This window comes from Notechis scutatus, chromosome 2 (assembly GCF_049901735.1).
Source record: "Notechis scutatus isolate UNSWTSFEM ecotype Mainland chromosome 2, rNotScu1.2, whole genome shotgun sequence".
Lineage (NCBI taxonomy): Eukaryota > Metazoa > Chordata > Lepidosauria > Squamata > Elapidae > Notechis > Notechis scutatus.
This window is the reverse complement of record NC_142010.1, coordinates 50,699,087-50,711,145: the sequence shown is the minus strand read 5'-3', so window position 1 is coordinate 50,711,145 and position 12,059 is coordinate 50,699,087. Positions and strand designations below refer to the sequence as shown.

Sequence of the window (12,059 nt, the reverse complement as noted above, 5' to 3'; positions counted from 1 at the left end):
CGGTTTGCACAACCCACTAAGGAAGATAGTAACAGTAAAATTCAAAACTGTAACAATTAATTGCACATTTATTCAAAATCCAATTTAAAAATCTTTTTAGCTAATGTTAATTCAACAAAATTGTTGCACATGATCTAGTGATACCAGGTTTTCAAAGCCCCTTAGTAACTAGTAACTTAGTAAACTCAGTAAAATTTAAGAATTTATTGAACAGTGAAGTAGTTACTAATACGATGGATGGGCTTGATGAAGTGATACCAGTTTCTTAATGTCTGGTTTTAAGTCACTTAGCAGGAGTCTTAAATCACCACATTCAGTAATCTGGAGTCGATTTCTTTACTTGGAGAGAAGTTAGATGACCACACTGAAACCACGTTCCACCAAATATGATGTTGGAAATGCAACAGGGAGCTTCTTAACCACTGTCCATAGTGCAGGATAGCGATCAGAAATTTCCTTCTGTAACCAAAACTCTTGGTATGATTTCTAAAACTTTGGCTTCAGCTCAGTCATTTTGCAGCTCTATAGTTGTTCCTCCAGTATCCCATATTCCTCAGTATCTGAAAATGGATTTATCACCCAATCTGGAATTTCCATCAAAAGAAGATCCTGATATCGCTCAGATATATCTTTATGCAGCATGTCCAAATGGTCACAAAAAACTTGCAGATCATCATCTTGTATCCCACCTTTCTCTTCTAGCTCAGACAAGCTTGGAAATTAGTATAGCTCGCGACGGCCTATATTGCACTTGAATAGAGTTAACTTTGAAATAAACGTAGAGATGACAGATTTGGCCTTAATAAGATTGACCTCATTTCCTTGCAACTCCAAATTCACTTCATTGAACTTTGCAAACAGTTCTGATAAATAAGCAATATCATGCCTGATCTCTTTGAGTTCATCACTGAGCAAAGCATTCTTGTCTTCAAAAAACTCTACAACAGTGTCAAAAAGATTGTAAAAGCGTCTCACACAATTGCCTTTTGATAGCCAACAAAGTTCTGTATGAAGCAACAAAATATCAAAGTCTTCATCATTCTCATCACAGAGCTCTCGGAATAGTCGATCATTGAGAGCATGTACTTTAATTGTGTTCACTGCAGTAATGACAGTGTGTAATGACTTATGCAAGTGATCACTGAGGTTGTTTGCAACCAGATGTTGGCGATGAATGACACAGTGAATGGTACAGACATTTGGCACTGCTTTTTTCAAGTAAGCAACACACCCATGGTAGCGACCAGTCATTGTAGCGCTCCATCAGTTGCACAAGCAAGTATGTTGGTAAGTGGAATTTCCTTGTCTTTGAAAAACTGCTCAACAACATGAAATATTGACTCCCCTTTAGTTATCTGTTTTTAGTTGCCTCGCAAATAACAACTCTTGAATCAAACTTTCATCTTTAATAAAGCACACATAAGCAAGAAGCAAAGATTCATTGCCTGGCAAAGTTGATTCATCCAGCTGTAATGCAAAGTCTGTTGTCCATAGTATGCTGCACAATATATCTTACACACTCTCAGCCATTTCATCTATGCTTCTTTGCACTGAATTGTTGCTGAGAGGAATTGTCTTAATTATATCATGTGGTGACTTACGCAAAACAGTACTCAGAACCTCACTAATAGCTGGTAGGATGAGTTCTTCACCAATAGTATATGGCTGTCCAGACTTAGCAATCAGTAATGAAATGTTGTATGATGCACGCAAACCATCAGTGTTTTGTTGGGAAACATTGTAAAACATGTGTGACAATGTTGGGCGCTTTTTGTCATGAAGTGATTGAAAAAAAGCTAGGTTCTTGCCTGCCTTGTCAGGATGTGCCTTCTTCAAATGTTCGTTCAGTCTGGAAGGCTTCATTGCCTCATTAGAAAATACTTTTTCACATAGTAGGCACTGTGGCAGCTGCTGGTTTGATGGTGCTGGTATAAATCCATACTTCAGATATCCCACACTATATTGTTTACATCTCTTCTTTGAATTTTCTGCTTCTGCCATTTCTGCTCTGAAATTCAGAATACTTACAATATGTGTGTGTTCATATCTGATTTGAAAAGAGTTACAGTTGCAGTGGGGGAGAGAGTAGTAGAAACCTGCTTTTTTAATTTAAAAAAAAAAACAGGGAAAGAGCAGCACGCACGAGGCTTAGCGTGGCTGCCAGCGTACAGTACGCGCAGGTGCAGGAGGTGATGGGACAAGTCAGGCTGGAACCGGAAGTGCTCAGCTGACTAGCGGCCGACAGAGCCCCAGGCAGAATTGTGCTCTGCAAGGGGCCCACCTCCAGCACTCCTCTGCCATCCCCCCTTGCCTCTTATCGCCCCCCTAAGTCATCCCACTGCCCCCCAGGGGGTGGTACTGCCAACTTTGGGAACCACTGGTTTAGAAGCCGGGATAATCTTGGTCACAATTGGCTATCTACTTCCCAAAATAATGAGGAATCCTGCACATTTACTGTGTTTATGTTTGCTTTATCAACAAGAATAAAATGCAAAACAGAATATAATCCAAAAAAAGGGAAAAATTGTATGCAAAAAAGGGGAAAAAATGACCCAAATTTCAAATAAATCTAACATTAAACATAAAAAACCCTACCCTGAAGAAATTCTCCTCCCGTTACGTAACAGATCTACAAATAGTTATAGGCTTTCCCATCCTTATTTAACAAGAATATTGTATTAAATAAACAAATATTCCAAATGAGAGGAACTCTACCTGATAATCAAATTGACCTAACATCTAATCATAATATACATGTGAACAATAGAAAAAAAGTCAACAGGTTAGTCCAAACATTACACCAATATTCAAATCCCAGGAACTCTGCATACTTTGATTGATTAGCAAGACGGTGGAATAAATCATGGTTACTATTTACTTAATGGCAGGAAAGCCAAGCAATGCAATTCTAAACAATTAGTTGACTACTGTACATGATTAACTGTTAGAGCAACGATTTGCCGATTTCCTACTGCTGATAACAGCAAGGAATGAGAAAGATCAAGATTATATGACAATGTGTGTGGGAATATCCTGCATATGACATAATGCAATACGAATTTACTGCCATACCAATATCAACTAATAGTATGAAATGCAAACTTCATATTTGCCCCTTTGAAGTCAACCTGATTAGCATTGAATTGATGAAACAGGCAAGTAAAGAGAACCTAGTTGGACAGAGTGCCAAATCTTTTATTCTGAGGTTTCATGTAAAAACATGAACTTGGCAGAGGAAGACCCATACCTTTCCATCCCTTCTCCAATCAACTCCTCTCCATCTTCGTCCTCTTCATCAGGGAGTCCCTCTGTCCCCAGGAGTCCTTCAGACTCGTCCTCGAAGGGAGGTAGATCTCTCCCTGGACTGGACGTGAAGGCCTCTCCCCGCCGAGAGTTCTGCACCGGACTGGTAGCCATGTTTGATTCAGAGGAATCCTAACACAGCAGACAAGAGTGCAAAATATCTTGTGAATTTGATTAATATACAGCTAGACCTCGATTTACAACAGTTCATGACAGTTAGTGACCGTTAAGTCGTCACTGAAAAATTTGACTTGTAACTGTTTTTCGGAGTTATGACCATTGCAGCATTCCCATGACCATGCAATCAAAATTCAGACGCTTGGCAACAGGTTCATATTTATGACCTTTGCTGTGTCCCAGTCACGTGATCCCCTCTTGCGTCCTTCTGACATGCAAAGTCAATGGGGAAGCCGGATTCACTTAATGATCGGGATACTAACTCATCAACTGTAGTGATTCAACTAACAACCATGACAAAAAAAGTTGTCACAGGGGGGGCAAAACTCACTTAACCAATGTCTCACTTAATGACAGAAATGTTGGGCTCAATTGTGGTCATAAGTCGAGGACCAGCTTTACTTTCCTAGGACTTGGTCTATGCAGGGGCAACTCTCTAGGCTATCCTGAGTTCCAGGCTTGGTTGAGCCTTGCTGGATGATGATGCACTGAAAAGGGCTTTTGGCAATTGTTATAGCTTTACCTGGAGATCTTTGTTATGTAAAGTATTCTGGCCCAGGCCTTAATGGCCCACCCATTAACAAAGGTGGGGGTGAGCTTCTGCTTCTGAGGTGAGTTTCTGCTCTTGAGTTTCTACTCTTTTTAGGGGAAATATTCTGCCTTTTTAATATTTCCTAGGATATTTCAATTTTCTAGGAGAGGGGTGGGTGCTAACTTCCTAAAATGCAAAAGGAATGGCAAGAGACAGACTAAGAAAAGCGCCTATTGACTACTCCTGGCAGGCACTGCGTGAGACGCTTTATTTTTGCTCTCTTTTCAATTCCAGAGAGATCCTTTGGGTTCAATTCCAGAACAGCCATGCCTGAGAGTATTTCTTTGTACTCCCATCTTCTAAACAGGGGGTTGACACGGGCAGCTCAGACCTCCCAGGTCTATGGCTGGGCAGGAATTTGCACGAATGAACAGAAAAGTGCCTAAAATTTCACTCCTCCTGCTAATTTCCGCCAGGCAAAAGGTCTGGAAAAGGTTTTAGATGCAGTTTCTAAAACGAACCAGCAAAACTAAGAAACAAACGGCTAAGAGGTTAAAAAAAAAAAAAAAACCCAAGAGGACGCCAAACAATCCCCAAAAAAGCGGCGCACCAAAAGGGACGCAAATACAAATAACCAATACAAGAAAAGCATTTGCAGGTTAGTTGTGAGAGAAGTTCTCTTACCGCCATTTCTTCTGCTTTCCGAGGTTCTTCCACCAACAGCTCCCCCCTCTCAAAAGACAAACGCCACCGGAGCCTGAATACCGCGCGAATGAAGGGTCACGTGGTCAAAAGCCCGCGAAAGCTTTAGGCATCACGACGCAACGTCTTATGAATATGTAAATCCAAAGGTAGATACTAAAGCGCTCTTATGAATATTAACGAAGGGGCGGGGCAATCTATCGGTGGTGAGGAAAGACGGCGGGGGGGGGGTAATCTTATGAATATTAACGAGGGGGCGGAGAGAGCTGTAGGCTGGGAGGAAGTAGGTGAAAAAAAGAGGAAATAAACGCAGCTCGACAGTGCTGGGAACTTTGCTCCGACGTCCCTGATTGAGGAGTTGGGGAGTCTAACACTCTGAGAGCACCACGTGAGCTTCGTGGTTTCTCGTCGGCCGGGAATGTTTATTATAGGTCGCCTTCCAGTCGCTGAATGCATTTCGTTTCGCTGAATTGGTTTAGGTGCGCCTATGAGGCGCACGCCCGCCCCTCCCCCCAATTTCTTTCAAGCGGTGAAATAAGCCATGAGAGGTTTGTTTGCCTTCGTTGATAGTGGGCTTGCCCTCTCCACACAGGAGGCGCTTCGCAAATGCTGAAAGGGATGCCAGCCCAAGGAAGGGAGTTACTTTTAGAAGAAAAAAAAAAACTCGAATTCGCCAATAACCCAGAATAAAAATATATATGCAGATTTGGAAACTTGTCTTTTTTTTTTTTTTTTTGCTTCGATTCCTCCCCTTAAATCAGGGGCATTGGTGGCTTTGCCAAAGGAACCGGCGCGAGGACTACCTAACTTTTCCTGGCTGCGCTCGCCTTAGAAATAGTTGCGCGGCACTTCGCCTTTAACGCCCTGCCGGGTTTTTTTTTGTGTGTGTGTTTTTCCCCTCCCCAGCCCGCGACTCCGCCCCTTTCGCTTCGTTCATTGGCTCCTTTCGCCCCCCTTTCGTTTCGCTTTTGGAGCCGGACTTCTTCTTTAGGGGCCTCGTGATTGGCTGTCGACCCTGGGATCGACGCTCAGGTCTTCCTCAGCAGGCGGGGGGAGGGTGGGGGCGGGGGTGGGGGCGAGCGAGGCTGCTCTTCCTCCGCGCGCCGCTCGTCATCCTGGCCTGGAGGCTCGATGGCGCTGCCCCTTCTTTCCACTGCGGGCGCCTGTCTTCTTCTGAGCGACGGCAGGAAGTAGGTGGGTAGCCCCGGCCGCGGCTTCGCTGCTTTAAGCTCCGGCCGGCTTGTCAACGACGCTCCTCCTCCGGGGCAGCCCTGCGCCCTCCCCGCGTTCTGGACCTGGGACGGAGCCTTTGCTGTGGCTGCAGGATGGTCGGTCGAGAGCCCCGGGCATGAGCCAGAGCCAGAGCCAGCGAAAGCGGGACAGGCCTCCTCTCCCTCCTCGGGCTGCGAGCGAAGATAACAAGGGAGCTGCGGAGGGCGAGCGTGGCTTGTACGGACGGAGGAAACGAAGAGAGAAGGGCCAGGTAAGGAGCTCCTTGGCTCCTTTTAAGGTGGTCTTAAATCTTAGATGCCCCCATCGACCGGGCATGGGTGATCGGCCAAGATTTCGCTGGGGGAAACTATGGGACCGGGAAGGAGAGATCTCTCGTCCAGCTCTGTCTGGACGAGATCCTCCCCCCGGCTTTAAAGAAGAGATTTGTAAATCCACCCCCACGTCCTACTGTTCCCATTTATCCATTTATTCATACTCATTGATTACGCATATACTTATACCTGTTTATACTTATATGTTTAGATGTTACATTCATACTTGATTTCTCATACATGCTTGACAAACAAACAAATAAATAAATAAAATTTCCCCTCCCAGCACTTCTTGGCTAATCTTGAACCCGGTGACCCTGGTCTGCTGATCCCTTGGAAAGATCCTGTGTTTTTGGGCAAGAAGGAACGGGGGTCGTTCGCTGTGTTGAAGATTTCTCGCGTGTGAATGCCGCCTTTCCCCCTCTCCCCTTTCGATCTGTCCCAGGGCTTTTAGTAATGCCCTGCTTGGACTGCTTTCTTTCCTAGAGAGATCTTCGGAGAGGTCCGTGCGGCGCACTTCTCTTGAGTTGAAACTCTCCTTCCTCACAAATAGCATCCTTTAGTTGTTGTTGTTGTTCAGTTAAGTCGGGCCTGACTCTTCGCGACCCCAGGGATCACACAGCTCGCAGCAAGCATGGCCCGAAATGTTTTGGTATCAACACCCAACCAAAGGCCCCTTTTACTATCAGGAATGAACCTCGGGCAGGGAAAAATGCTTCCTCTGCAAGAGTCGAATGTTGTTGTTTTTTCTATCTGGCGATGGTTACACAGAGGTAGGTAACTCCTACAATGATTTAATCTGGAATTTGTGGAGTTTTCCAGTCGGAGATTCAAAATTTGCCTCCTCTCTCCCACTTAGCCCATGCTATGACATTTTGTGTGTATTCCCTTCTGTAGTTTGGTAACTTCTAGCAACTTCCCATTTATGTTTACAATTGACTTGCTGTTGAATGAGTGTTTTAGAGGTTAGACAAAATATGCTTTTCAACAAAGTTAATGTTTCAAAGGGCTTTTAGTGGTCTGCAGGAGCAGGGAGTGTTTCTGATTATGTAACGGTACAAATGGTGGTCAGTTAAAATATAAACATCCACAAGATAATTTTTTTTTTATAACTAGCTTGGGATGCCAGACACAAAATCTTATTCTTTGAAATTTCCTCTGAAATTAATTGTAAGTAGGTTGGGAAAATGGTGAGAGTAGCAGTGACTGGAAGGAGGATCTCATTCTATTATAGGGACTGTGCTTCAATCCTAGATTCTTGATTTTGGTTTTTGGCTATACAGATTCCATCTTTCAGGGCATACAGTGGACTGATAACATTGTAAGTGTCCATAGTTGCTTGGGTTTTAGGGTGATATTCAAATGATTAAAAAAAGGAATCCTAAGTTAATTTTATATGTAAATCCCTTCTGCCATATTTTCTGCTTCTTTCGTCCTATTGTAGTTAGTTATATGAAAGCTTGCCTTCTCTTGTGATTTCCAAACTGGTCACATAACTTTGCTAATATATTATGATCTAATTAATAATGAATTTCTAGTTGTTTTTCTGCTGTGGCAATGCAGGAAAAATGAAACAAATTTGAAGCTGATTGGAGGAACAGTATTTAGCTGCTTGAATTAAAAGAGGTTGTTTCTCTTTCGTTTCCCCTTTTCCTGCCTCTTTTTTCTGTACATAGAGATTGGCTCTGTTGACAGTAAATCTGAACTGATATTAGGAATGTAAAAAGTAAATAAATTTGTTTCCATGATGGGTTACCTAACCACCTGCAAGGGACATGTACAAAGCAACCAGCAAAGTCTTTTCTTTCTAAATAGCTTTTCCATGTTTTTCTTTATACAGCTTTAAAAGCGTTTCAATTAAAAATACAAGTTACTAATAAAAAGAGGGCATATTGCTGTACTATAGAAATGGTGTTGTTGAAAGAAAAAGTTCTATTATGTAATAAACTATATGGTGAAAAAAAATCTATACTAAACTTGGGTGGGAAATATCAGTGGAAAACAAAGAAGGTAAAAGAAATAACAACTGAGTAAAATTATCCTCAAAATATCTAAACATATAGAAGAAAATCAAGCCATTAGAATTAAAAAGGTTAGATTGTTGAAATGATATAACTTTTCCAATTTCATTGTTATGATTCAATTTTTAAACAGTTAATTATACAGGAAGTTTTCAACTTACAACCACAATTGAGCCCAAAATTTTTGTTGCTAAGCGAGATATTTATTAAGTGAATTTTGCCCCATTTTATGACCTTTCTTGCCACAGTTAAGTGAATCATTGCAATTGTTAAGTTTTTGACAGGGTTAAGTGACTCTGGCTTCCCCATTGTCTTTGGCTTGTCAAAAGGTCGCAAAAGGTGATCACATGACTCTGGCACATGGCAACCGTCATAACCATGAATCTGCTGCCAAGTATCTGAATTTTGATCACATGATCACGGGGATCTACAACAGTCGTAAGCATGAAAAATAGTCATGTCACTTTTTCAGTAGTTTGTAACTTCAAGTAGTCATTGAACAAACTGTTGCAAGTTGAGGACGTCCTAGACTATACAGAAACGTATTGTCCGGTGTTACCTTTAATGCACAATTGACTCAAAGAGTACAGGGTGATGATTTTTTTTACTTCAGATATGTTCTTCAGATATGGAATACAGTATAATAGTGCACTTTAAATTTGTATAAAGGCTTTCATATATTTTGTTTCAGTTTTTAAATCGTTTCTTAGGAATCCCCAACTGGAATTTGTCTCTTTCATGTAGTTGCATGCCTGCCTTTTTTCATCAATCTGGCCACATTATCTCACTCCATTTTCCTGGTAGGTTTTTCCCCAGCTGAAAGCAGTATTTTTTCATTAATCAACCATTTGATGGCCCGAGATTAACTTAAAGAATTTAGGTCGGAGTTGATTGGTAACCTAGCTTTTCCTTCTGTTTGCACTGTCCACTGTTCAGAAAGAATGTTTTAGGGGTTCTCTCTTTAATGGAATAACTAGTTCTAAACTGATTGGAAAAAACTCAAATACTAATCCTCTAGCATGACAGGAAATGTGATCATTGTGACACTTGCCTTATATAAATATGAGGAGACTTGCTGGCACAATTTGCAGTATTGTTGCAATACTGTACACTGTATTGCACTGAAATGGAACTTTATTATTATTAAGGCAGGTCCTCTCAAACAGCTATCACTCAAGACCTTGGCATATACACGCAGAATGAAAACAAACTCTAAGGGGGATGAACTGAGATACTGGAATCATAGAGTCAAAAGGACCAGATAGGCCATTGAATTTAATTTCCTGCTCAATGCAGAAATCCAAATTAAAGTCCTCAAGACAGATGCTGCCCACCCTCTGAGAACACACATCCAATGAAGAAAAGATCACTAGTCTGCGTAATTGGTTCCATTGTTGAATTGCTGTTACTTCATGGAAACGAAATTAATGAGATGCCTAATGCATTGCAAACCTACCAGAAATGCACATTGTGGATGCCAGATTTAATTTATTTTGCATTGTATTACAGTCACAGTGTGAGTGGCCCTGAAATAAAGCCAGCAGTGTCTCCCAATCTTGGCAATTTTAAGATAAGTGGACTTCAGTTCCAATAATTTCCCAGAAAGCATCCTGGGAATTGATGTCTGTATAGGTAATCCTCAACTTTAAACTGTTCATTTAGTGACTGTAAGTTACAACAGCACTGAAAAAAAGTGACTTATGACATTTTTCACACACAACCATTGCAGCATCCCATGGTCATGAGATCAAAATTCAGATGCTTGGCAACTGGTTCATATTTGTGACGGTTGCAATGTGCCAGGGCCATATCATCACCTTTTGCAACTTTCTGACAAGCAAAGTCAATGCCAGGGCCAGAAATTGTGGTCGTAAGTCAAGGACTACCTGTACATCTTAAAGTTGCCAAAGAAACACTGAATTTATGGATGACCAGTAAAATATGCACACTGATACAGATTGAAATGCATCTACAGCAGGGATCCCCAACCTTTTCGACGCCGTGGCCCGGTTCCGGCGTCAGCTGGGCGCCGCGCCCGGTTCGGCGTCAGCTGGGCGCCGCCATCTTTTTGGCGAAAAATCACTTCCGGTGATGTCACGGAAGTGATTTTTCGCAAAAAGCGGCGCCAGCGCTTCTGGTGAGCTTTTTCGGGTAGAAGCGCTGGCGCCGCCATCTTTTTGACGAAAAATTGCTTTTTTACCAAAAAGATGGCGGCGCCAGCAACCAGCGGCCCGGTAAGGCTTGTTCGCATGGCCGGTACCGGTCCGCGGACCGGCGGTTGGGGACCCCTGATCTACAGTACTTCAAAATCCTTACTGTTGCTTAAACTGAAGCAAATGTACTTAGATGATAATCTTGAGCTATCTCAAGATAGAGCAACAAGTTAAATCTTCCAGAAAATTTTATGGTTGCACTCTAAGCAGTCTTTCTATGGGTCACTGTGAGACTTGTTTACAGTAAACATGCATAAGGTTGTGCAGTCAGTGTAATGAAGCAAGGATCAAATTGGTTGAGCTTCATTCCTATTACTTAGGGTTTGTCACACAATCAACCAGATGTTCAGACTGTATTTGGTATTTTTATCTACTTATTAAGTCCTTTCCAAGGGCCAGGGATTGTTAAGGGATGATGATGTTTTGTGGTATCATCGCAGGATGTAAACACTTCCTAGTAAAACAGCCTTTTGCAATTGACTGATAGTGAATTTATTATTATTATTATTATTATTATTATTATTATTATTATTATTATTATTATTATTATTATTTGCACAATCAGCCAGATATTTAGATTTGATTTGACACTTTTATCCACCCATCGAGCCCTTCTCGAGGACCTTCAGGCAAATATTTTACAGTGTTAAATATCACTGTCACAACACAAAAGCTTCCTTAGTAAAACTGCCTTTGCCAATTGATTTTGTCAATAGTGATCGTATTCAAGCAGTGCACCAGAAATTTGGGATTGCACCCAAGGCACTTATTACTATTGGTACTGTAGGAAGTTAGCACCCACCCCTCTCCTAGAAAATTGAAATATCCTAGGAAATATTAAAAAGGCAGAATATTTCCCCTAAAAAGAGTAGAAACTCAAGAGCAGAAACTCACCTCAGAAGCAGAAGCTCACCCCCACCTTTGTTAATGGGTGGGCCATTAAGGCCAGAATACTTTACATAACAAAGATCTCCAGGTAAAGCTATAGCAATTGCTCAAAAGCCCTTTTCAGTGCATCATCATCCAGCAAGGTTCAACCAAGCCTGGGACTCAGGACAGCCTAGAGAGTTGCCCCTGCATGGCCTCATGGGAGCCTGACAACCAATCAGAATACAAGCTCCAATTCAAATCCCAACAAAGGTTATAAAACCCAGGCACTCTCAGCACCTCAGCCCTTTTTTGATCTCTTCCTTCACCTTGAAGCATGTGATCATCCTTCCTTTTCACTCTGGAGCTCCAGGCCATGTGGTCCTGCTGTCCACCATTAAACCTTCCAAACAGCCTCCAGGTTTCAAGTGTCTTTTTCCCCACTTGGAACTGAACCCAGAAGGATTTTTCTTCCAACAGTACTATATTGGCTTTCTTCTATCACAGTCATTCTACTTCTATTTGCAGGCCTTTGTAATTTTGTGATTTTTCTCCAGTTCTTTTCTGGTATCTATCTCCAGGTATTGCAACATCCACTATCCAATCTTTTTTGCCTTTTTATCAATAATTGTTAAGACTGCGGTATTATGTGGTACTATCTTGAATTCTAAAATCCCAGAGCAATTTAGCTTTTTCATTT

General features: G+C 41.8%; 2 protein-coding genes across 3 annotated transcripts in view; one reads left to right on the top strand and one right to left on the bottom strand.

Annotated features, from left to right (window-relative positions):
* Positions 1-4,815, bottom strand: part of MCM2 (minichromosome maintenance complex component 2) — a 32,938-nt gene extending 28,123 nt beyond the window's left edge. Inside the window, exons 1-2 of the mRNA XM_087954684.1 lie at positions 4,697-4,815; positions 3,248-3,435 (exon numbers count right to left, since the gene is read on the bottom strand). Coding sequence (XP_087810810.1) covers positions 3,248-3,435; positions 4,697-4,702 — 194 coding nt within the window. The 5' untranslated portion in view covers positions 4,703-4,815. The remainder of the gene's footprint in view (positions 1-3,247; positions 3,436-4,696) is intronic.
* An 821-nt stretch (positions 4,816-5,636) lies between these two features.
* TPRA1 (transmembrane protein adipocyte associated 1) overlaps positions 5,637-12,059 on the top strand; it is a 42,489-nt gene continuing 36,066 nt past the window's right edge. For both annotated transcript variants that reach the window (XM_087954685.1, XM_087954686.1), the window contains exon 1: positions 5,637-6,197. In XM_087954685.1, the coding sequence (XP_087810811.1) occupies positions 6,063-6,197 (135 nt within the window). In that variant the 5' untranslated portion in view covers positions 5,637-6,062. The remainder of the gene's footprint in view (positions 6,198-12,059) is intronic.